The 25,471-nt window shown below is 50.8% G+C and overlaps 1 protein-coding gene across 4 annotated transcripts in view; it reads right to left on the minus strand.

Annotated features, from left to right (window-relative positions):
• EVL (Enah/Vasp-like) overlaps positions 1–25,471 on the minus strand; it is a 146,834-nt gene that overhangs the window by 69,934 nt on the left and 51,429 nt on the right. Inside the window, exon 1 of one of the 4 annotated variants that reach the window (XM_066276362.1) lies at positions 4,485–4,613. The exons of the other annotated variants lie outside the window; for them this stretch is intronic. Within the exon in view, the coding sequence (XP_066132459.1) occupies positions 4,485–4,495 (11 nt within the window). The 5' untranslated portion in view covers positions 4,496–4,613. Of the gene's footprint in view, positions 1–4,484; positions 4,614–25,471 lie in introns of those variants that run through there. 4 annotated transcript variants of the gene reach the window in all.

The raw sequence follows: 25,471 nt of genomic DNA on the forward strand, positions 1-25,471 counted from the left end.
TGAACTGGCCCCCTGTGTAAAAAGTTTGGGGACCCCTGGTGAGGATATACCAGTGAGCAATACAGACAAAAATCTCTTTTGTTTTTTTATTGTGTGTGTGTGTGTGTGTGTGTGTGTGAGAGAGAGAGAGAGAGAGAGCGAGCGAGCGAGCGACACTAGGAAGAGAGAGATGAGAAGCATCAACTCATAGTTGCAGCACTTTAGTTGTTCATTGATTGCTTCTCAAAAATCTCTCTCCTCTTGAAACTCAAATTCTAGAAGGGTAGAAATGGATGGCAGATAATAAAATGATAAAGAGGCCCTGGCCGGTTGGCTCAGTGGTAGAGCGTCGGCCTGGCGTGCGGGGGACCCGGGTTCGATTCCCGGCCAGGGGACATAGGAGAAGCGCCCATTTGCTTCTCCACCCCTCCCCCTCTCCTTCCTCTCTGTCTCTCTCTTCCCCTCCCGCAGCCAAGGCTCCATTGGAGCAAAGATGGCCCGGGCGCTGGGGATGGCTCCTTGGCCTCTGCCCCAGGCGCTGGAGTGGCTCTGGTCGAGGCAGAGCGACGCCCCCTGGTGGGCAGAGCGTCGCCCCTGGTGGGCGTGCCGGGTGGATCCCGGTCGGGCGCATGCGGGAGTCTGACTGTCTCTCCCCGTTTCCAGCTTCAGAAAAATACAAAAAAAAAAAGAGTTACGTCATACACTGGAAGGCATCTAGTGCTTTAGAAAGCAAACACCACGCACAATACGGACAAGCGGGCGAGGGGAGAGGCGAGCTCGCTGCGCCCTCCACTGAGGCCCGGGCCTGTCGCATGCTCACACAGCTCTCCCACAGCACGCGAGGGTCAGGGCACGTGCCCAGCTTGGCCTGCCCACCCCGCAGGCTGCACGTACTGGACACCGCTCTGCTCGGGGTCAGCACGCCCGACGGCCCCTGCCCACCCCGCAGGCTGCACGTACTGGACACCGCTCTGCTCAGGGTCAGCACGCCCGACGGCCCCTGCCCACCCCGCAGGCTGCACGCACTGGACACCGCTCTGCTCGGGGTCAGCACGCCCGACGGCCCCTGCGCACCCCGCAGGCTGCACGCACTGGACACCGCTCTGCTCAGGGTCAGCACGCCCGACGGCCCCTGCCCACCCCGCAGGCTGCACGCACTGGACACCGCTCTGCTCGGGGTCAGCACGCCCGACGGCCCCTGCCCACCCCGCAGGCTGCACGCACTGGACACCGCTCTGCTCGGGGTCAGCACGCCCGACGGCCCCCGCGCACCCCGCAGGCTGCACGCACTGGACACCGCTCTGCTCGGGGTCAGCACGCCCGACGGCCCCCGCGCACCCCGCAGGCTCGCATCAAGCCCTCCCTCTGTGCTCTCCACCTGGGGCAGGCGTAACTCATCTCTTCCTTTGCACCTACTTCTGGCCCACCAGGCAGGCCCGGAGGCGACAGCTCCCAGGCACCCCTAGATCCACTACTGCTCCCCACCTCCCCTGACAGCCAGTGCCCCTACCTGGGGGACTGCAGACCACCCACCCCAGCCACAGGGCGGCTGCTGCGTCTGTCAGCGCCTTTCCCTCTGAACGACGCCCCTCCAGGGGGTCCCCGTGACTCTGAGGAAACCCTGAACTTCATGCCTGGCTGCTGACCGGGTCAGAGGCCTGCCTCCTCCTGTCCGTCCTGCCTCCCTCCTGTCCGCCCTGCCTCCTCCTGTCCGTCCTGCCTCCCTCCTGTCCACCCTGCCTCCTCCTGTCCGTCCTGCCTCCCTCCTGTCCGCCCTGCCTCCTCCTGTCCGCCCTGCCTCCTCCTGTCCGTCCTGCCCGCGGCTGTCTCCCTCACGTCGCGTCAGCCCCCCGTCCTGCTCCTGACCGGAGCCCACCACCCTGTCCTCGCCCCAGGACCTCTGCCGGCCGTCCCTCCCTACGTGCCCCGCCCGTGTTGCCATCACTGAGTTCACAAAGTAAACGTCCTCTCGGTGGCACTGGGCAGGCAGCGGCCCCGCCACTCCCTACCACCTTGCTCGACTCTGTTCTGTGTCTGTTTCTGGTTTCCTGACTGCTCCCGCTCCCTCCCGTCCCCTGGTAGTTCCAGGACAAGACTGCCTGTCCCGTTACCCTCTGCATCCCTGGCACCAGAACAGCCCCTGGGTGACGCTAACTGGGATGCCCACTCAGTTCCTTTTAAAAACCATCCCGTCCTTCAGAGTGTCCCTGAGATCCTGCATTCCCTGTGAAGTCATTTCTGACAGCCCTGCTTCTCAACTCCGGTCGCCCTGCCTGTCTACACTCAGTTCCGTCTGTGCCGTGTGGCTCTGGGACCCACGTCTCTGCACCTGGGAGCTGTCTTCCCCTCCCTGTCCCCTCCTGTCCCCTCCCTGCCGCGGAGCAGGGACCTGCTGCAACTCAGCGTGCGGGGCAGAGGAGCAGAGCTCCCCTCAGAGACACGGGCCCCAGGCTGTCTCCCTCCCGCTTACTCCTTCCTTGCTTCGGTGTCCTCTCTACGGAATGGGAACAATACAAGCAATACTCGCTACCTTCAAGATTCTTGTGAGAGCTGAATACAGTCATGTCTGTGAGCACATGCTGAACCATGTCGTGTGCTCAAGAGAAGCCCCGTGCCCAGCCCATGGTGCCCAGAAAATGTTTCTTGATTGATGGGTGGCCAGAGCTGGGTCTGAGAAGACACGTTCTCACGTACGAAGGCCCTTTGTATCCCCACCACAGGCACGCTGGTGACTCAGGGATCTAGATATACTATCCCGTGATGTAGTCTTCTAGCTGCTGTGTGGGGTCCCCTGCTGCTACATCCCTCACCCGTCCCGAGAGCGCGGCCAGCCCTGCGCAGGGGATGGGCACAGAAAACCAGGACTTTGGTTTGGCTGGGTCCCTGATTCACTCACCGAAGACAAGTCCTGCCCCAACTCTGGGCCTCAGTCTCCTGACCTGTGCACCTCACAGCTGGACTGGCTGGTTGCTGGCAGAATTCAGACTCATCACTAAGACCAATGCAACGATTTCCTCAAAGAAGTATCGAGGAGTACTTAAAAAAGACAATCTGGTCGAAGCGGAGGGTAAGACGCCTGAAGCACCACTAACCCAGACGAGCTCCTGGCCATGGCGTCTGCGGGCTCTCAGGATGGGCATCTCTCCGATTTTTACAACTTAAGACCTTGAGGAGACGGCACTGCCTCCTCCCGTTGACTTCTGACCCCGTTCTCTGCAGTCCCTGCTGACAGTGGGTGATGGGGCCCTACCCGCATGGGAAGTCTGTGTGCCTCTGAAATGGGAAGTTTTCTGTTCCCCACAGCTGTGCCCAGAAATGCTTTAAAGCTGAGGCGAGTGACCAGGCTGGCAGGGCGCAGGTCCCAAAGGGGGCAGGAGGCAAGGTGGCCGCACCCAGGCAGGTGCACACCAGCCCGCAGCCTGGCCGAGTGCCCTGCCCCCACAGAGCCCCCTGCTGCCCGCCAGGAGCCTGGGCGCAACGTCCACTCACGGTAACGTCAACTTCTACAACGTGGCAAAACGCGTCCAGAGAGCCCGTGCAGTGTCCTGGGGACCCTTGGACAAGGCTGCTGTGGCCGGTTCTCACTCCAGCCTTCCTCCACCAGCCACGGGGCCCGGAGTGAGAGCCAAGCGGGGCTCCCCACCCACCCAACCATAGCGGCAGCACGTCCTCGTCTACCCAACGGGGTGAAAGGAACCAGATGAGAAAAGCGGTAAAAACGCACTTTGGACACCGTGAAGTACTTTTTAAGGAGAGGAGTTACAATTTTATGCTAAGATACAAAGCTGTAATGAGTTAATCAAGTAAGACCCCAAAGCCAGAAGGTAAAACTCTGTCCTATCGCCTACCACCTTTCACGGGGTGGCAGGGCAGGGGAGAGTCGTGTCAGATGTCACCTCACCTTCAGAAAGACCGCACACAGCTAAGCATGCAGAGCCGTGTCCAGAGGCTGCACACACATGTGCTAACCGGCAACAGTCCCAGTTACTGGTGGCCCCGTCAGTTCAAGTCTCTCAGACTGAGGTCAGGACCCCACTATTACAATCCATGAAGTGTCCGTTTTAAAAGGAACCTGAGTTCTTCCCTCTGTGCTCAGCATTTAGAGAAAACCACCTGGATGTTTTCAGGCCATCGCCAAGAGAAGAGCCAGGACCCAGGCTCAGCACCTGAGCCACACCACGACCCCCCAAAGAGATCAGCTCCCCTCTACAATACAAGGCAGATGTCTGACGTCCAAGAGCTCTCAGCACAGAAGCCATGAAAGACCACAGGCATCAAGAGGCACGGGCCTGTGTAGTGGACAGCCCAGCACGTGGGGAGAGAGCAAGCTGCCGACACTTTGCTGTGTGACCTTGGGTAAGTCCTTCGCCCTCTGCTCTGGCCCTCGACCTCCCCACTGTACAACAGGGCATCTGGGAGGGTTTCTATGGCCCCTCCAGCTCTCCGTTATGACTCTAGGTTTCCTTGTGACAGCCCTCTGTCCCCTTTTTGGTCCCAGTACTCACACCATGGCCATGCTGATCGGCTTTGGCACAGGGGCCCGGAGAGGCGAGTCCTGCACTCCCAGCAGACTATGCAGATCAGAGGACCACAGACCCCTGGGAGGCAGCAACTTGGTTTTCAGACTCTACTTCTAACCAAACAGGAAAAGGAAGCTGAACCAGACACAAAGGGGAAACAAACCTCAGTTGGAAACTGAAAGCTAGGTAGAAAATGGAGAAACAAGAGGCTCCCAGTGCAGAGCCCTGGCAGCGTGGGCGGCCGAGAGCCACTCTGGGGCCCGAACCCCCCACGGCGACAACCTCAGGCCCCCAAGTGCTTCCTGTAGAAGCGAGGGTGAGGGCAGAGGCCGCGGCCGAGGCGGGACCAGCCTGTGGTGCTGCGTCCACTGCTCACCTGACAGCCCGTCTCGGCCAGGGCCATGGGGCAGGCCCAGGCCTACGGGAGGCGAGGGGGACAGGGCACATGGCTGCCCAGAGGCCATTAGGAAAAGCTCCAAGAGCTCAGAAGTATCCTCTCCCATCTTCCAGAAAAGAAGACTCAGCGAGGGTGCTTTAGTGTCATATTTTACTTAACAGTTCACACTGGTAAACACTTTGTACTACTTTTAGGGAGACGCTTCTCTCACACGGTGCTCTTTCAGTCAGCAACTCAGCACGTGTCCGAGGAACACTGGAGACCTGGCTTTGTCACCTCTTCACCAAGTGACCTGGGGCTTCGGTTTCCTCACATGTGCAATGGGTCTTCATTCCCAACCTTTCAGTCAACGTTTCCGGAGAGCCCAGAAGCCGGTGCTGTGCTAGACACCGGGGACAAAACACAAAGGGAACACAGTCCCCGTCCTAGAATGGCTTCTCCAGTTCAGACACAGTCCCCGTCCTAGAATGGCTTCTCCAGTTCAGACACAGTCCCCGTCCTAGAATGGCTTCTCCAGTTCAGAAAGCGAGAGACTGACACGTTAGCAAACAGGTCCAGTAGAATGTTGTTACTGAGAGAGGAAGAAACAGCCGTGCAGAGAACAGTACAAAAGACAGAGCAGTCCTAACTGGAGAGCTGCAAGCACTTTGTTGAAAATGTGTCTTCAAAGGCTTCTGAACATACACATTTCCTTTTCGGCAATGTGTAAGGTGCAGACCACAAATTCTGACAGAGGACGGCTTTCATTTTCTTTCAGGTCAAAATACCTTCTCTTTTTCCTTGTGATTTCTTCTTTTTTTTTTTTTTTTTTTTTTTTTCATTTTTCTGAAGCTGGAAACAGGGAGAGACAGTCAGACAGACTCCCGCATGCGCCCGACTGGGATCCACCCGGCACACCCACCAGGGGCGATGCTCTGCCCATCCTGGGCGTCGCCATGTTGCGACCAGAGCCACTCTAGCGCCTGAGGCAGAGGCCACAGAGCCATCCCCAGCGCCCGGGCCATCTTTGCTCCAATGGAGCCTCAGCTGCGGGAGGGGAAGAGAGAGACAGAGAGGAAAGCGCCGCGGGAGGGGTGGAGAAGCAAATGGGCGCTTCTCCTGTGTGCCCTGGCCGGGAATCGAACCCGGGTCCTCCGCACGCTAGGCCGACGCTCTACCACTGAGCCAACCGGCCAGGGCCTGATTTCTTCTTTTGTCCATAGTTTATTTAGATTTTAATTCTTAAATATCGGGTGCTTTGCTACATCTTGCTACTGTTACTTATTTTTAACTTAATTCTACTGTGTTAAAATATGTATATACACACTTAGTATAGTTTCTTCTGTTCTTCCTGGTATGGTTTCAGTCCTTCGGTATGTATGGGCTTGTTCTATGGCCAGCATGCAGGCTGTCTTGGCGGATGCACTGTGTACATAGAGCATGTATTCTGCAATGAGCTGAGGTGTTCCAAAAACCTCAGTTAGGTGAAGCAAGTGCTGTTCAGCTCTTCTACGTCCTGACTGGTTTGTCGTCGGTGTTATTTGTTTTTGTCTAATTGTTCTATCAACTGCTGAGAGGAAGGTTTAAGAAGGTCTCCAACGGTGATGGTCGATTTGTCTACAGCTCTCTTTAATTATGTCAATTTTTATTTCGTGTATTTAGAAGCTCCTGTTAGGTACTTATGTGTGTAGGACTATTATATGTTCTACATAAGTATGAAATGTCTCTATCTCTGGTACCATTCTTTGTCCTTAAGTTGACTTTATCTGACATTAATGTAGCCGTTTGAGCTTGCTCTCGCTTTCTTTCTTTTGCGAGAGGAAGGGGGAGGCGAAGAGAGAGAGAAGTATCAACTCGTTCCACTTAGTTGTGCACCCACTGACTGCTTCTCATACGTGCCCTGACTGTGGCTTGAACTGGCGGCCTTGGGGTCAAGCCAATGCCCTGGGGATTGAGCCAACAAACCCTGGAGAACCAGCCCAACCTCAGTGCTCAGGGATGATGCTCTACCCTCTGCACCACCAGACAGGGCGCCACTTGAGCTTTTTTATGCTATTTGCCTGGTGTATCTTTTCCCACTCTGTACTGCTTTTCTATTGCTGCTGTAACAAATCGCCACAAACTTATAGCTTATAACAATACAAGTTGATTATCTTAGCTTTGTAAGGTAACAGTAAGCCAGAAGTCTGACACAGATCTCAGGTGCTAGAAGCTCTATGTTTCCTTCTGGAGGCTCTAGAGAATCATCTCCTTGCCCTTTCCAGCTTCCAGAGGCCACCTGCATCCCCTGGCTCAGGGCCCCTTCCTCCATGTTCAAAACCGGAAGTCATAGCATCACTGCTATGTACGGCTTCCGTCCTAACACCTATTTCACATCACAGCCTGAAAAGTTCTCCACTCTTATCTCTTTAGTTGGTCATATTTAAATTTTCTTTTTTTGCTTTTCTTTTTTTCTATCTTTCCTGAAGTATAATTGTAAAAAAACTGTATATATTTAAGGTGTGTGACTTGATGTTTTGATATATGTATACACTGTGAAATAATCACCACAATCAAGCTAAGTAACATATCAAGAATCTCACAGTTATCATTTTCTTTTTTTAGATTTCTCACTTGTAAGGACTTGTGTGTGGTTGCTTCTCGGCCTTTTAGCTAAGACCAAGTGAAGGACTCGTGTGATCAGACTGGGCCCAACGCACAGCCCGGGTGAGTGCCCCATCTCAAGGACTGTAACTGTAATCACATCTGTCAAGTCCCTTCTGCCATGTAAGGTCACATATTCATAGGGTCTAGGGATCAGGGTGGGGAGGGAGCATTACTATGCCTACTACTATGCCTACATCCTTTTATCCTCAACCTGCCTGTATCTCTGTATTTAAAAAGTGTCTCTTGTGGACACTGAGTCTTGCATTTTCATCCAGTCTGATATAGTAATCTAGCTTATAATTGGATCATTTAATCCATTTATACTTAATTTATGGATATGGCTGGCAACAGGTCTACCATTTTGCTATTTGTTTCCTGTCTCATCTGTTCTTGGTTTTCCTCTTCCTCCTTTCTTACAGTCTTCTGAGAAAACAAAATACCTTTTAGAATTCTATTTTAGGCCCTGGCCAGTTGGCTCAGCGGTAGAGTGTCAGCTCGGCGTGTGGATATCCCAGTCAGGGCACACAGGAGAAGTGCCCATCTGCTTTTCCACCCTCCCCCTTTCCTGTCTCCCTGTCTCTCTGTCTCTCTCTTACCCTCCCACAGTCAGGGCTCCATTGGAGCAAAGTTGGCCGGGGCGCTGAGGATGGCTCCATGGCCTCTGCCTCAGGCGCTAGAATGGAGATGGTTGCAACAGAGCAATGCCCCCTGGTGGGCATGCCAGTTGGATCCCGGTTGGGCGCATGCAGGAGTCTGTCTGCCGTCCCCCACTTCTCACTTCAGAAAGTGATAGATAGATAGATAGGTAGATAGATAGAATGAATTCCATTTTAATTTCATGATTGGTTTTTTAGTTATACCTCTTTATGTTATTTTTTAGAGCTCTTTCCAGGAGTTGAAATATGCATTCTTAACTTGGTATAGTATACTTATAGTACCACTCCATGTTAAATGTACAAACTTTACAAGTGCATAAATTCACTCCCATCCTTTATGGTACAGTAGTCATGTGTATTACATATTCACAGTACACTGTCAGACAGGTTTGTTTTCAATTCTTATACGTATATACATAAATACATATTTAATTACACAAATTCTTTTATAGCCCCTCATATATTAACCCTTTCCAGTTCCCTTCATCTTTTCTAAGCATCTGAGTTTCCCGGTATCATGTATCTTCTGCCTGAGGGCCTTCCATCAGCATTTCTTATACATTAGTATGCTAGCAATAAATTCTTAGTTTTTTTTTTAATCTGAAAAATATCTTTATTTTATCTACATTATTGAAGGTACTTTTTCTTTCTGAAAAAAGAATTCTAAGACTTTTTTTCTCTCAGCACCTAAAAAACGCTGTTCTGCTGTCTTCTGGCACCTGCATTTGGATAAGTCAGCCATCATCCCTACCACATCCTCCTCTGTATATGATGCATCATTCTTCCTCTCTCAACTTCTACTATTTTCTCTATTATTTTGGTTTTCAGCAGTATGGTTCTGATGGGCTTAGTATGGTTTTTCTTATATTTATTCTGCCAGGGGTTTGTGGAGATTCTTGGATATGTCAGTTAAGGTTTTTCACCAAATTTGGGAAATTTCTGGTAATTACTTCTCCAAAAATTATTCTTTTGCCCCATTCTTTTCTTCCCTCTTCCTCTGGGGCCTTCAATTACACATATGCAGACCTCCTGGTATTACTCACAAGGCACCAAGGTACTGTTATTTTTTTTAATATCATTTCCCTGGGTTAGATCATTTCTAGTGATGAATCTCCAAGTCTACTAACCTTTTCTAATACAGTCTCTGATCCACTTTTTGTATCATCCAGTAAATTTTCAATTTTCTTTTTAATAGGTGAGAGGAGGGAAGATAATGAGACAGACTCCCTCATGAGCTCCAACCAGGATCCACCCGGCAACTCTGTCTGAGGCTGATGTTTGAGTACTGAGCTATTTTTAGCACCTGAGGCCGAAGCTCAAATCAACTGAGCTATTCTCAGTGCCCAGGGCCACTGGCTGCAGAAGAGGAAGAGGAGAGAAGGGGGAGAGAGGGGGACAAAAAAGGGAGAGAAGGGGAAAAGAAGCAGATGGTCGCTTCTCCTGTGTGCCCTGACCAGGAATCGAACCTGGGATGTCCATACCCCAGGCCAATTCTCTATCCACTAAGCCACTGGCCAGGGCCTAAAATTTCTAATACTAGAATTTCCACTTAGTAAATTTTTTATAATTTCCATTTCTCTGTTGAGATTCTCATTTGCTCATTTCATCCACCTTTTCCTTACACTCTTTGAACACATTTGTAGTAGCACCTCTGAAGTACCTGCCTGCTAATTCCAACTTCAAAGTCACCTCAGGTTCTACTAGCTGCTTTTTTCTTTCCTTTTCTTTTTCTTTACAGGGACAGAGAGTCAGAGAGAGGGATAGATAGGCACAGACAGACAGGAACGGAGAGAGATGAGAAGCATCAATCATCAGTTTTTCGTTGTGACACCTTAGTTGTTCATTGATTGCTTTCTCATATGTGCCTTGACCACGGGCCTTAAGCAGACCGAGTGACCCCTTACTTAAGCCAGCGACCTTGGGTCCAAGCTGGTGAGCTTTTTTTGCTCAAGCCAGATGAGCTTGCGCTCAAGCTGGTGACCTCGGGGTCTCGAACCTGGGTCTTCAGCATCCCAGTCTGACGTTCTATCCACTGTGCCACTGCCTGGTCAGGCGCTTTTTTCTTTTTTTAAAAAAATTATTTTTATTTTATTTTATTCATTTTAGAGGAGACAGAGAGAGAGAGGCGCGAGGGGGGGGGAGTAGCATCAACTCCCGTATGTGCCCTGACTGGGCAAGCCCAGGGTTTTGAACCAGCGACCTCAGTGTTCCAGGTCGACACTTGATCCACTGCTCCAGCACAAGTCAGGCCCTGCTTTTTTCATTTAAGTATAGCTCACAACTTCTGACTCTTTACTGTCCCCTAATGTATGACTGTCTGTTAGCCACTGTTATCACACACTGCAGTCTGGGCTGTTGTGCTCCTTTAGAGGTACTGAGCTTGTCCTGCAGGCGGGTACATTCCTGACAGGTCCTCTTGGTCCTGTGGCGCTTGGACTAATTCTTTCTGAAGTTCTATTTCCATTTTGAACCCCGCCCTAAGGTGTGGCCCTTACGTAGGGACACAGTCCTTACTGCTAAGATGTGGCTGTCACAGGGTGGCTGAGGTATGCAGTGGGGTCTCTTCACTCAGGCTGACTGGGGCCTCTAACAACTCCTAGCACTGCGTGACCGTTAGCACGTCAGTGGCTGGCCCTACAGTGGGCAGTCCGTGCTGAGCCTCACGGGCAGTCTCACTCTGTACACGTGCAGCCAGCCCTCAGCCAACAACCCAGAGTGAACCTACACAACACTGTTACCCCTGCTCTTACCATGAAGCCTCCTCTTCTCTCCTTCCTCGCGCTGAAATGACCAGCTATTTCAGTAGCCTGGATCTTTAATACAGTATCTGCCTGAGAGCCACCATTCTGAGCCAAGACCAGAAGAGAGACCCCAGGCGGAAGGCCAGAGCCATTGTGGGGTTTATCATGCGTGCCTCTCTGCTCGAACACCAGAGCCCCGTGCTGCCCGTTCAATGCCCGAAACAGCAAGAATTGAGTATTCTGTGCACCCCTCGTACACTGAGGTGCTTGTATATTCTGTTCAGTTTCACAGTTGTTTCTGTCAAGAGAGCAAGTCCATTACCATTACTCTGTCATGCCAGAAGCAGAAACAGATCATGATTATTAAAATACCGTAAGGGATTCCTTTTCGTTTTCTGAGGACTTCCTAGGAGCCAGTGTTACCCAGGGCGTGAACATCTTCGCTGTGAGAGCGCCTCCCACTTTAGCCCCATTTCCTCTTCCTCCACACACGCTACTACTGCCTCTTCCTGGCTTTCACCCCCATTTCCTCTTCCCCCACACACGCCACTACTGCCTCTTCCTGGTTTTCACCCCCATTTCCTCTTCCCCCACACACGCCACTACTGCCTCTTTCTGGTTCTCACCCCCATTTCCTCTTCCTCCACACACGCTACTACTGCCTCTTCCTGGCTTTCATCCCCATTTCCTCTTCCCCCACACACGCCACTACTGCCTCTTCCTGGTTTTCACCCCCACTTCCTCTTCCCCCACACATGCCACTCCTGCCTCTTCCTGGCTTTCACCCCCATTTCCTCTTCCCCCACACACGCCACTACTGCCTCTTCCTGGTTTTCGCCCCCATTTCCTCTTCCCCCACACACGCCACTACTGCCTCTTCCTGGCTTTTGCCCCCATTTCCTCTTCCCCCACACACGCCACTACTGCCTCTTTCTGGTTCTCACCCCCATTTCCTCTTCCTCCACACACGCTACTACTGCCTCTTCCTGGTTTTCACCCCCATTTCCTCTTCCCCCACACACGCCACTACTGCCTCTTCCTGGTTTTCACCCCCATTTCCTCTTCCCCCACACACGCCACTACTGCCTCTTCCTGGCTTTCGCCCCCATTTCCTCTTCCCCCACACACGCCACTACTGCCTCTTCCTGGCTTTTGCCCCCATTTCCTCTTCCCCCACACACGCCACTACTGCCTCTTCCTGGTTCTCACCCCCATTTCCTCTTCCTCCACACACGCTACTACTGCCTCTTCCTGGTTTTCACCCCCATTTCCTCTCCCCCCCACACGCCACTACTGCCTCTTCCTGGCTTTCGCCCCCATTTCCTCTTCCCCCACACACGCCACTACTGCCTCTTCCTGGTTCTCACCCCCATTTCCTCTTCCCCCACACACGCCACTACTGCCTCTTCCTGGTTCTCACCCCCATTTCCTCTTCCCCCACACACGCCACTACTGCCTCTTCCTGGTTCTCGCCCCCATTTCCTCTTCCCCCACACACGCCACTACTGCCTCTTCCTGGTTCTCGCCCCCATTTCCTCTTCCCCCACACACGCCACTACTGCCTCTTCCTGGTTTTCACCCCCATTTCCTCTTCCCCCACACACGCCACTCCTGCCTCTTCCTGGCTTTTGCCCCCATTTCCTCTTCCCCCACACACGCCACTACTGCCTCTTTCTGGTTCTCACCCCCATTTCCTCTTCCTCCACACACGCTACTACTGCCTCTTCCTGGTTTTCACCCCCATTTCCTCTCCCCCCCACACGCCACTACTGCCTCTTCCTGGTTTTCACCCCCATTTCCTCTTCCTCCACACACGCCACTACTGCCTCTTCCTGGTTTTCACCCCCATTTCCTCTTCCCCCACACACGCCACTACTGCCTCTTCCTGGTTCTCACCCCCATTTCCTCTTCCCCCACACACGCCACTACTGCCTCTTTCTGGTTTTCACCCCCATTTCCTCTTCCCCCACACACGCCACTACTGCCTCTTCCTGGTTTTCGCCCCCATTTCCTCTTCCCCCACACACGCCACTACTGCCTCTTCTTGGTTTTCGCCCCCATTTCCTCTTCCTCCACACACGCCACTACTGCCTCTTCCTGGTTTTCACCCCGATTTCCTCTTCCCCCACACACGCCACTACTGCCTCTTCCTGGTTTTCACCCCCATTTCCTCTTCCCCCACACACGCCACTACTGCCTCTTCCTGGTTTTCACCCCCATTTCCTCTTCCCCCACACACGCCACTACTGCCTCTTCCTGGTTCTCGCCCCCATCTCCTCTTCCCCCACACACGCCACTACTGCCTCTTCCTGGTTCTCGCCCCCATTTCCTCTTCCCCCACACACGCCACTACTGCCTCTTCCTGGTTCTCACCCCCATTTCCTCTGCCTCCACACACGCCACTACTGCCTCTTCCTGGTTTTCACCCCCATTTCCTCTTCCTCCACACACGCCACTACTGCCTCTTCCTGGTTTCTCAGGAGGTACTGGGTACGAGTGGAGTTCTGAGGGGCGTTCCTTTAACTCGACCATCCAGCTGTCACAGGGCAGCTGAGTAGAATTATGAGAAAGGGTAGGAACCGTGGAAAGCTCTCTGTCCGGCCAGGGGGTGACGACACTGGAGTCCAGTCCATGCTTTATGACTGACACGCTTTGTTATGTCCCTGGGCGTTCCTTCCCCACTCTGGACCCTGGATTCCTCATTATCTCACTGTAAGGACTGGCCACACGAATAACTATGGGCTGCAGGTACAGCACCAATTCCTAAATCAGGGACAAGGCAACAGAGAATGCTGGAAAAATAGGATAGGAGCTATAGACACTTAAAGAGCAATTCAGACCTGACTGGGGGCAGCACCGTGGACTGAGCGCTGGCCTGGGATGCTGAGGTCTGAGACCCTGAGGTCAGCGGCTAGAGTGCGGGCTCGGCTGGCTTGAGTGTGAGCTCACCAGCTTTAGTGTGAGCTCACCAGCTTGAGTGTGGGATCACAGACATGATCCCGTGGTTGCTGGCTTGAGGCCCAAAGGTCCCTGGCTTGAACCCAAGGGGTCACTGGCTCAGTAGGCGCCCCGGGTCAAGGCACATATTAGAAGCAATCAATGAACTAAAGTGAGGTGACTATGAGTTGATGCTTCTCATCTCTCTCCTCCTCCTCTCTCCCTTCCTGTCTCTCTCTCAAAACAAACAAATAAATAAATAAAGAGCAATTTAGTGAGAAAACTAAGAAACGCCCTGTTTAAGGGTGGTGCCTCACAGTGTGTTACGGTGAGGGGGCTCGGCCCCTCACACACTGGGATATAGTCGGTACATGACACGCGGAGTGTAAGTGTGAACGCACGAAAGGACGGGCACCAGATCTATACAGGAGATTAAACGGTAAGGCATTTGGCTCTGGACCTTGAACAGAGTAAATGTTCAATACACAGCAACTTCACTGACTTGAATTGAAAGTTATTTTCCATGTGTCTGGATCCGAATGGAACGCAGAATGGTAGGAAACAAATCAGGGAGTTCTACTAAAAGACACTCCACTTAGGAAGCCTACTTAAAAGACCTGCTGTGTGTCGGGAAATTCATCTCACTTCTGTGGATGTTAGTCTCCTCTCTGCACACAGACATTCTCATTGCTCTTCTCCCCTTTCTCGGTGGGACGTTTGCACATAAAAGGGTCTTTAAGAAATACACACACAGCCTGACCAAGTGGTGGTGCAGTGGATAGAGCGTCGGACTGGGATGTGGAAGACCCAGGTTCGAGACCCCGAGGTCACCAGCTTGAGCCCAAGGTCGCTGGCTCGAGCAAGGGGTCACCAGGTCTGCTGTAGCCCCAGGGTCAAGGCACATGTGAGAAAGCAATCAATGGACAACTAAGGAACCTCAACGAAGAATTGATGTTTCTCATCTCTCTCCCTTCCTGTCTATCTCTATCTGTCCCTCTCTCTGACTCTGCCACAAAAAGAAAAAAAAGAAATACACACACACAAAAGTATGCTTGTATAATACAACCTTTTAATGAGAATTTTCATGAGGTCCTTGTGTCTTAGGAGGGAGAAAAGGGATGGAGGAATGACGACACAGAACTAGTTGCTGTCACTGGCATGTTATAAGAACCTACTAGCAACAAGCTGCATGACCAACTGCAGTCACATTGAGTTTGCCCTTCGAGACCCAATATACATAGCACCTCTCCAGTGGCGTGTTTACTGAACCCCAAGATAGAGGAAATTAATCCTGCTGCCGTGACACGTCTGTATAGTACTGCATAATCAGTACAGTTGTCACAGATCACTGTCCTTCAGGTAAACAATGTTTTACTTCTTTTTTAAATTTTATTTATATTTATTGACCCTAGAGAGAGAAGAAGAGAGGAGAAGGGAGAAGGAGAGAGAGAGAGAAACATTAATCTGTTCCTGTGTGTGCCCTGACCAGGGATTGACCCTGCACTTTTGTGTTTTGGGATAACGCTGAGCTCTCCAGCCAGAGCAAAAAGATGTTTTATTCATCTTTTATAACCAATAATGTCCAATACAATTCCTGGTACACAGTGGGTATTCAGAAAGTTTGTTAAACTATCCTGCTGAAAAAGCTGGGACTCAAGAAGTGTTGACTCACTGTGGCACAGAGAAGGTGTACGTGTGGCCTTGGGCTTCACAGCTCAGCAGTTAGAAAAGGAATGGTTGGGCCTAGTCTGCAATACCAGGGCATGTGCCCTGAGGAACTTCCACCCCAGCCAAGCTCCTGGCCAAACGCACCTGCAGCATGAACAGACATTACGAGCAGGGCAACCGAGTATTCCAAGGAAGTAATGATGAACTCTGAGAAGTACAAGCACTATAGACTTAAAAGAAAAGCAACAAGTGAAGCAACCTGTGAGAGAGATACACACACACACACACACACACACACACATTTTGTCCCTGTTCTTGGGTCACAGCTCTCAAAACCCATGGGATTTCCAAAGCAGAAGAGTAATGTGAGCATCCCTTCTTATAATATCTGGTCTTTGTCCCTACTTCCTGAAATAGCTTCAGGATGATAAAAGTGAAGTAAGTGTCGTGCTATTCAGAACAAGCCCCCTTCAACCACCCCCGAGTTCATATTAATAAGGCGACTTCCGAAAAGCTTCTGAGGATGGGGGCCGGAACCTTCCGCTGCAGCCTCAACCCCCAGTGGCTTGGGAGAGGAGAGTGGCCGAGATTCAGTTCAGTCTTTAACGGCCAGGGATTCCCTCGATCGTGCCTCCATACAATCCCAGCAGGGCGGGGCTCAGGGAGCTTCCAGGCTGGTGAACCAGAACGCATCCTCATGCTGGGAGGGTGGCGCACCCCACACACAAGGACAGACCTTGCCTTTTTCCCTTTTCATCCCGCTATTCACTGGTGCTCTTTAGTATCTGCCGCGGTAAACCCATCTGTAAGCAAACGGGTTTCCTGAGCTCTGTAAGCCACTCCAGCAAATTAATGAAACCCGGGAAAGCGTCACGGTAACCTCAACTGAGGGCCAGCCGGTCAGAAGCCCGGGTGCCGAAGCACAGGTCCTCAGACTTACAGTTGGCACCTGAGTGCAGGGCTGGGGGGAGAGGCAGCCCTGTGGGACTGAGCCCTTATCAACCTGTGGGATCCGATGCTGTCTCCAGACAGACGGTGTCAGGGGTGAGTGCAGCACACCCAACCGGTGCCACGGAATCGCCCGAATTCGTGGGGAAAACCCACGAATCTCGCGTCAGAAGTGGTGTTTGGGTGGAGTAATGTGAGAGTAGAGGAGACACGAGTGAAGTTCTCCCTTTGACAAGCTGTACCATGGGGACAGAATTTGAAATTTTACTAAACAGAATAAATGCCACTGGAGAGAAAAAGGAGGATATACTGCTCACAAAAATTAGGAGATATTTCAAAATGAATATGAAGCAATAAAAAAAAGAAGCATTTGATTTTTTTAAATTAAACAAGAACATCAGAAGAGCAAATGACAAGACAAAGGAAGTTGTTTGATTATGCAAATGAGATGCAAACCAACTTTTATTTCATTGGTGAAAATGCACTAGATGGAAGGCTGAAATCCTGGAGTATCTGCACCTTCCCTGATCCCCTAATTTTTGTGAGTAGTGTATTTAAAACATGAGGTTGAATAAACAAGGAAGAAGAACCAAGCAGTGTATTTTTAGTATAAACATCTAACTATTGAAATAAAGAAACCAATGAATGGGCTCAGCAGAAGTACAGCCAGAGGTGAAAAACATAAGGCAAAGAACTGACCGAGACACGTCCGGAAGGGACACGGAGCTCGGGAAGAGAGACGCAGAAGCAGCTTCTGCGGGCAAGGCCTCTGAGACAGAAAGACAAAGAGATGAACTATCTGGAGAAATAACAGAGAATTTACAGAACTGGACAGAGATGTTAAAGCTGGGCTGAAAAGACGGACGAGATGACAGAGGGGGGTAGGGAGGAAGCATCCGTGCGTGCACACAGCCGGATCATAGAAACACTGCAGAGCATCAGAGAGAAAAGTCTGCAAAGCTTTCCAAGTAAGATCCGATCACCTACAAAAGACCAAAACTCAGATGAGACTTTGACATCCTAGCTGCAATATTCAGAAAGCTGTAGAAGAAAAAAAAAAATCTTTTAGAACCTTACATTTCCTACCTAGCTAAACTTTCATTTAAATGCGAGAAGAAAACACAATATATTCCGGATATACAAAGATCTCGGAAAGTTTACCAAGTACAGACCTTATTTAGAAGACCTTTTACTGGATCTATTCTAGCATAAAAGAAAATATAGGTAGAAAGAAACAACAAGATATGAAAAGTGGGAGCATACAATTGATGACCATTCAGCCAAACAAAGGAACCCTGTCACAGGCTATAACACGCACGAATCCCTCACACACTGTGCTCAGTGAAAGAAGCCAGACGCCACAGGACACACGCGGTGTGGTTCATTTACATAAGATATCCAGAACAGGCGAGTTCAGGGAGAGCAAACACAAATTAGTGTTGTTATGAGGTGGTGGTGGTAATTTGCACCTGAGTCTTAATTTACTAAGGACTGAATGACAATGCCATTAAAAGAAAACTTTTGAACAACAGAAACTAGCAAACAGAACAGAAACAGACTCATAGATGCAGAGAACAGACGGACAGCTGTCAGAGGGAGGGGTTCAGGGCAGGGTGAGGAAGGTGAAGCAAAGGGAGAAACCCTCCCAGACGGGGAACTGTGGTGATGTCCAGGGAGGAAGGAGGGGTGGGGAGGTAGAGGAGGGTAGAGGGGTAGATGGTGATGGAGGGAGACTTGGCTTGGGGTGGGGAACACACAGTGCATGTACAGGTGATGTGTTACAGAATTGTACACCTGAAACCTATATACTTTCATTAACCAATGTTACCTCAATTCAATAAAAGTCTTAAAAAGAGGAAAGTGTAAGGTTTCAGGTCCCCATGAAATGAGAGGCATGGTGCTGGGGAGGTGCCAGGGGAGGTGCCAGGGTCGGTGAGGAAGCCAAGGGGGGAGGAGGAAGGCGCAGCCCAGCTTTGTGGGGTTTCCATGGGAGAGGCAGGGCAGACTGGGACCCACTAGTGTGAATAACTCCAGCAGGCTTTGGGGCACAGGGGCCATCCCTAGAATCTGACCCTGGGTTGATCCAGGGCAGGAGAAACATGAACTTTTTGTGTGAGAATCAGATAAAGGAAGTGGTGGGGGTTATGGACTGATTAATTCGTAAGTGAAAAGTAGGCTCACCTACAAGTTTACCATCTATAGAAATTAGCTCTGGGAGGGGCAGTCTCTTCTCAGCTAGGAAATCCCCCCAAAGATGTCAAAACATCAAAAAACATACAAAATACAATGAACGGGGCGGGGGGCAGGTAGAGGAAAAGACAGTTCAGTGCATGTGGAGTTTCCTTTGGGGGTGATGAAAGGTTTTGAAACTAGAAAAGTGATGTTTGCAAAACTATGAATATACTAAATACTGCTGTAAAATATTAAAACGATTGTTTCAGACAGTTAAAATATTGGGGGGGGGAGCAAAAATCTACTTGTTCTTTATTTCCTGAGGTTTAAGTAGGCAAGGATGATCAGTGACTGTTTTTAAAGACCACGTGTCTGTACCTTTGAACAAAAATCCCGGATACGCCAACTTCTGTGTGTGCGAAGTCTGCCTCTCTGAGGTCACTGTCACCCGAGGCAATGCACCTTCGCAGGACTTGGAAAGGGCCGGCCCTGTGACTTTCTGCTCAGCCAGAAGAGAGGAGTCACGAAAGGTGACGTGGGGCGCACCTTCAGACAGATCAGCAGCAGGTGGAACACGTACGGAAGTGGGAACCAGGGAAACAGTCCCCTTCAAACCGTCCTTGCTCAGGTAACCCCAGGAAGTCCTGCCGTACCCCAGGAATAAGTGTGTCCCGGTGTGAATCCGGCTGTCCTAATGCAATAGTAATGATGGGTTCAAAAGCCACGTCCAGAGCGAGGGATTGTTAGATTTGATTAAAAACAAAAACAAGAAGTGGAGTTACACAGTCTACACAAGACAGTTGATACAAAAGCTTCAAGACCGAAAATAAATGAAAAAAAAAATTATAAGGCAAATATAAATGAAAACACCAAATTAGCAACTTTAATATCAAACAGAATTTGGGGTGAAAACATGATTAAGGACCAGAGGAATAGCCCTGGCCAGTTGGCTCAGTGGTAGAGTGTCAGCCCAGCGTGAGGAATTCCTGGGTTCAATTCCTGGCTGGGGCACACAGGAAAAGTGCCCATCTGCTTCTCCACCCCTCCCCCTCTCTTTTCTCTCTCTCTCTCTCTTCCCCTCCCACAGCCATGGCTCAATTAGAAGGAGTTGGCCTGGGCTCCACGGCCTCTGCCTCAGACGCTAAAAAATGGCTCAGGAGCAAGGGCCCCTGATGGGCAGAGCACTGCCCTTAGTGGGCTTGCCGGGTGGATCCCAGTCGGGGCGCTGTCTCTGCCTCCCCTCCTCTCACTTAAAAAAAAAAGGGGGGGGGGACCAGAGAAATATTAACACTAGAAGAAATAGATAACATAAGCATGTATGTATATAACATAGCTTCAACAATGTCAAGTACTTGACACATTAGGGGAGAAATAGTTAAATTAGCAATCCTAGTGGAAATGTACAAATACGACACATTAGATACTTTTGAAAACAGAGAATACAAAGTGAAACGGTAGGGTAGCATGAGCTCCCCACTAAGATAGCCCTCGTTTCAAGTTAGATGCGTTTAAAGTTAGAAAACCAAAGTACAGAAAGGTACAGAGGCAAATCAAACCCCCTCTCCCCAAAGGTACCATCGTTAAGACGGGGGAGATGCTTTTCTGGTGCAGGGGGTCAAATCCTCCTTTCTCCCAGTCCGTGTTGCTGCCATCGCCCCTCACGATGTCCCCTTGAGGGGGTGGGCTAAAGTACGTCCCGCTTTGTAGAGGGACTTGTGCGACCCATCATCTCAGAGAGCGGTGTGCGCATGCTCTAGTGTGGAGGACCCTTGAACACGTGACGCTGAGGGAGAGAAGCCGGTCACAAAGAACCCCATTCTGTGACTGCATTCACATGGTGTGTCCAGAACAGGCAGATCTGCGGAGACTGAAGTACACTGGTGGCTGCTTGTGGGGAAGGGACTGGGGAAACTGGGACTGACATGCTGATGGGCAGCTCCTTCTGGGGCGACAAAAACGGTCTAAAATTCACGGTGTTGACGGGGGCAGTCCTGAATCCACTAAAACCCACTGACTTGTCCACGTTAAGTGGGCGAACTTTATGGTATATAAATTATATCTCAAGAAAGCCATGACTTAAAAATGCCCCAAATGCAGGTAGAAACGGAACACTTTCAAACGGGTTACGATTATCAGTGGGACTTTGAGACGGAAGAAAACCACCCCACCATCCAGGCTCACATGGGAACAGCACTAGGAGCAAGCCCCTCCCCTCTAGGGTGACAATTCTCAGGTTACTTTAGCTCTGGAAAGTAAAGAGGAACAATGGAGCGCGGCCCTCTGCCGCACATGTGCTCAGGCTTCCAGACGAGCCTATGACCTTGACCCAGGAACTAGCGGTCTCTCAAGCTGTATGTTGAGTACTGTATTTTAATGTTTCCAAACTCTTTGCCTCCTTTCAATGATTTCCAATGGTTTTAGTGAACATTTGAAGAAAACAGGACACATTAAGCTAGATTTGGTTAACAAGAAATCAAACAGATCCAAAGGACATAACGAGAAACCATTTGTTTGTTTGTTTCTCAGAACTTTTGTCTTGGTCTGGTTGATTTGATTTGTTGTCTGTGAATTGAACACCTGGACGAATCTGTGTAACCACCACCATCAAAAGCTAAAGTCCATCACCCCCCACACTCCCTCTAGCTGTCCCTCAGAGGTCAGAGGTCACCCCCCCCCCCCCCCCACTCCCAGCAACCACTGGTCTGGTCTGTTCTGGACAGTTTTCTTCTGTAGACTGTCATAGTAATGCGATTACATGGGATGTTACCTTTCAAGATGGCTTCCTCCACTCAGTCTAATGCCTTTGAAATCCAGCCAAGTTACCAGGGTTTATTAAAAATTTGGTCCATTTTTTTTCAGAGTAGTGTTAACACTGTATGGATGTACCACAAATTGTTTATCCATTAAGCTGAAAAACATTTCAGTTTGCTCCTGGCCATTAATAATAGAGCCACTCTAAACAGTCATGTACGGGTTCTCATGTGCATGTTAAGATTTCACTTCTAGAGGGTCCGTGTCAGGACTGAGAAGGTTGCTCACGTGTTTAACTACAGAAGCAGCTGGCGAGCTGTTTCCAGAGTAGCTGCGCCATATTTGTTCCCATGAACAATGCAGGGGGGTTGCTGCTCTGCACCCCCACCAGCGTTTGGGATTGTCAATATCGTCTTCCTTCAGCCATGCTAGTGAGTACTGGAACTCTCTCCTTGCAATTTTAATTTGCATTTCTCCAATGACTAATGATGCTGTGCAGCTTTGCATGTGCTTATGTGCCACCTGTACATCCTATCCTTTCTGGTGAAGTGTCTATTCAAGTCTTTTGCCCATTTTTTAAAAATTGGGATTTTTTTCTTAGAGACAGAGAGAGTCAGAGAAAGGGATAGATAGGGATAGACAGACAGGAACGGAGAGAGATGAGAAGCATCAACCATTAATTTTTCATTGCAACACCTTAGTTGTTCATTGATTGCTTTCTCATATGTGCCCTCACTGCGGGCCTTCAGTCAGAGACCTTGGGTCCAAGCTGGTGAGTTTTGCTCAAACCAGATGAGCCCGCACTCAAACTGGCGACCTCGGGGTCTCGAACCTGGGTTCTCTGTATCCCAGTCCGATGCTCTATCCACTGCGCCACCGCCTGCTCAGGCAAGTTTTGAGAGTTCTTTATATGTTCCCAAGACAAGTCTTTTGTGAATTTGTAAATATTTTCTAGAAGTCTGCCTCTTGTCTTCTCCTTCTCCTAATAGTGTCTTTCACAGGATAATAGTTTCAATTTTGATGAAGTCAAAATTAATTTGATTAAATTTGATTTATCAATATTTCTTTTTTTCTTTTATAAGGGATGGTGCTTTTGCTCTCCTATCTGCAAACCCCCCACCGAACTCCAGGTCGTGAAGGCTGTCGCAAGTTTTCTTCCAGAAGTTTTGCAGTTTTATATTTTACAGAACTTGAACCGGGAACAGTAACTGGGTACCTGATCCGTTTACTGTCATGTAGGCTGCAGAGTACGGAGTCCGTCTCTCTCCAGGCCGGGTCACACATGGAGTACTGAGGTCAGTTTTCAGTATCACAATACAAGCGGTGCTGGCAACCTGGAAGCACTCTGAGAGGTGACTCAGAACACGAGGCAAATGGGATCACAACCTATGAGGATGGGCTGAGAAAACAGGAGGTCCTGCCTGGGAGATGCAGAGAATGTGAACGCGGGCTCCGGAGCTCACTGGACAGGAGGAATCCCTCTTTTATGGAATGCCCGAGACGAGCAGGTGCAGTGGCTACAACCAGGCACTGTGCCAGGTGCTGGAGCCCACGGCAGACACGATATGCTTCTTGCTTTCAGAGGGGAAGCCACAGGAAACACGATCTTGGTGGGACAGGGGTCACCCGGCCGACAGCAAGTGTAACACACATCTGGCTTTGGTAGGATGCTGGATCTAATGATTTGCTTTGACTTTGATTTTGCATTCTTGCCAAAGATGGTCCCACGACTCTATTTTGAACAAATGATAGGTTTTTGACTTTGGGTTTAATGGCCTCACGAAAAGACTGAGATCAAGTGACAGATCCGCATAAGGTCTCAAAATAACGGTTGCAAAACTGAATTTGGAAACCAAACCTCCTCTGCTTGGCCCAGGCCCCTGATCCCGTCTGAGGAACCGACACCCATGCCTCCTCTCACACACTCTGTCTCCTGGGTCTTCTGACTCTTGGGCTGTCAGCCTTGCAGGCTCAGAACCATCTCAGAGGCCTTAAAAGCAAGAGGAATACTACAATTTGAAATTTTAACACTTCTTTTTTCCAATGACAACACTGGGGGGCGAGGATTTTATCAAATCAGACCAGTCTCTTCTGAAGACTCTATTTCCGCTCTGAGCTGTTTTGGGGTGACCTACTGCTCTAATTAGGCCGGATGTAAACCGGGTGTGGCTGCAGGGAGAAGCTGTCGAGACCAGTTAGGGTCATCAGTGTCCTCAGTGGCCCGAGAGCATTCCAGGAATTCATTGATTCATTCCGTAACTCATTCTACTGATTAACCACAAACTCAGACACGCAGGGGAACAAACACACAACTGACTCAGTCTCCCTAATACACCCGGCGCAGCCCAAAGCGGAGAAGTGGCCACATTCCGGTTTACTGCTGGTCGCCCACCCACCTCCCACCCCAAGCTCCTCCATGAGGGAGGGGGAGGGTGCTACAGAGAACAGTAAGGACCCGTGCGGCCCCACCCCTTCCTTTCTAACGTGTGCTCCCCTACCAGGACCTGGCTACCAGCCCGCCCTTTCAGGACGACAGTGCTGGCAAGGGTGCGGCAGGCCTGTGCAGAGTGAAAAGCACTGCCCCTCCGGAGATCTGTTCATGAACAAGCAGTGCTGGGCTCCTGTTAGAAGACATGCCCCATGCCACACACCAGGGATGTCAGGATGCTAGAATACAGCCCGGCACGCAGGGGACAGTCAGGTCTGACATTGTGGCCAGTCCGAGGATGGGGAAGCACAGGCGCCCCCCTACCCGTGGGCAGTGAGAAAGCTGACTGTGAAGACAGGGCATGAACAGAGTACTAAGGCAGGAGGAGGAGTGTGCACAATTCTAGAAGAGATTCCACACTCCTTATTTTATTTCATACTCAATCTGCAAAGTGGGCGCTAATTTTGTATTGTGAAGCGGGGGGTGGGGGGCTCCCCATGGCGGGTGCCCTGCCCCTACTGGGTTAAGACCACGGATGTTCCCGCCACAAATGTCAATGGAGCTGAGGTCGAGAACACCTGACGTAAAGGAGACAGAGGTCCCGGAGGAGATGCAACTGGTCCAAAAGTTACCGGCAGGTCTGGGAGCTGGAGGGCACCTGGCCCCTCAGCCAGGTGTCCAGGTCTTGTCCTCGGATGGTCTGCACGTGGGCAGGGCTGGAGCCTGACTGACAGAGGAGCTCCAGTCCTGACCGGAGAGCAGAGAGAGCAGGAAGGAGAGAGGGGGAGAGAGACAGGGGAGGGAGGAGGAGGCAGCGTGTGACTGACATACCACCTCCGGAACATTTCTACAGTGACCGCGGGAAAAGGCTGGTTTCACACCCTCAGTCATCACAGCAGCCACACCAGCGAGGTGGGTCTGGCAAAGACAGTCTTACTCTCTGAAACCGAGAAGAGGAAGTGCTTTACGGGGGGTCCAGAGCTCCGCAGAGGCAGGACTCGGTCGGCACCTCCCTCGGCCCCACACCAGCCACCTGTTCCCTGTGGCCCAGGGAGGAGGGTGCCAGTCTCTCCATTAGGGCTCTCCTGTGAGCTCAAGACCGCATGTGAACAGACGTACCCAGCACCACACCTGCAGAGGGACGAGCCCCTGAGCCCCCGGTGAAGGGACAGACGCACAGAAAGCAGCAGGGAGGTGCTGCGGACCTGGGCTCTGCTCCCTGTGCTGTGGGGCCAGGTGTCTTAACTGCAGGTGAGGCACCTGGCTTCTCCGGCGTCATCCTGCCTGTCTGACAGCGACAGAACCACACGATCCCCCTGAAGAGCTCTCCCTGCTCTAAACACAGAGGCTGTTCTGCTCACACTTCTCTTTTCCTGAGGCCGATGACACTGTCTTCAAGCCTGGCCAACAAAAACTGTTACTAGGAAGGCAGCTGGTATGGCTTAGTTCCTTAGTCTAGGGTGACAGGAAATAGAATTACTTGGTTAATGAATCAAAAAACCAAAAATGAATCCTTAAAAAATATCTTTGTCCAAGTTTCCTGACTGCTGTTCCAAGCAGTCTTGCTGGTGACTGGTCTGATGCCTCACGGAGTTGACGCTCCTGGTAGCAACCACGCACAGGCGTGCGCCTAGGAGCACGTGTCAGGC

Source organism: Saccopteryx bilineata, chromosome 4, assembly GCF_036850765.1.
Source record: "Saccopteryx bilineata isolate mSacBil1 chromosome 4, mSacBil1_pri_phased_curated, whole genome shotgun sequence".
Lineage (NCBI taxonomy): Eukaryota > Metazoa > Chordata > Mammalia > Chiroptera > Emballonuridae > Saccopteryx > Saccopteryx bilineata.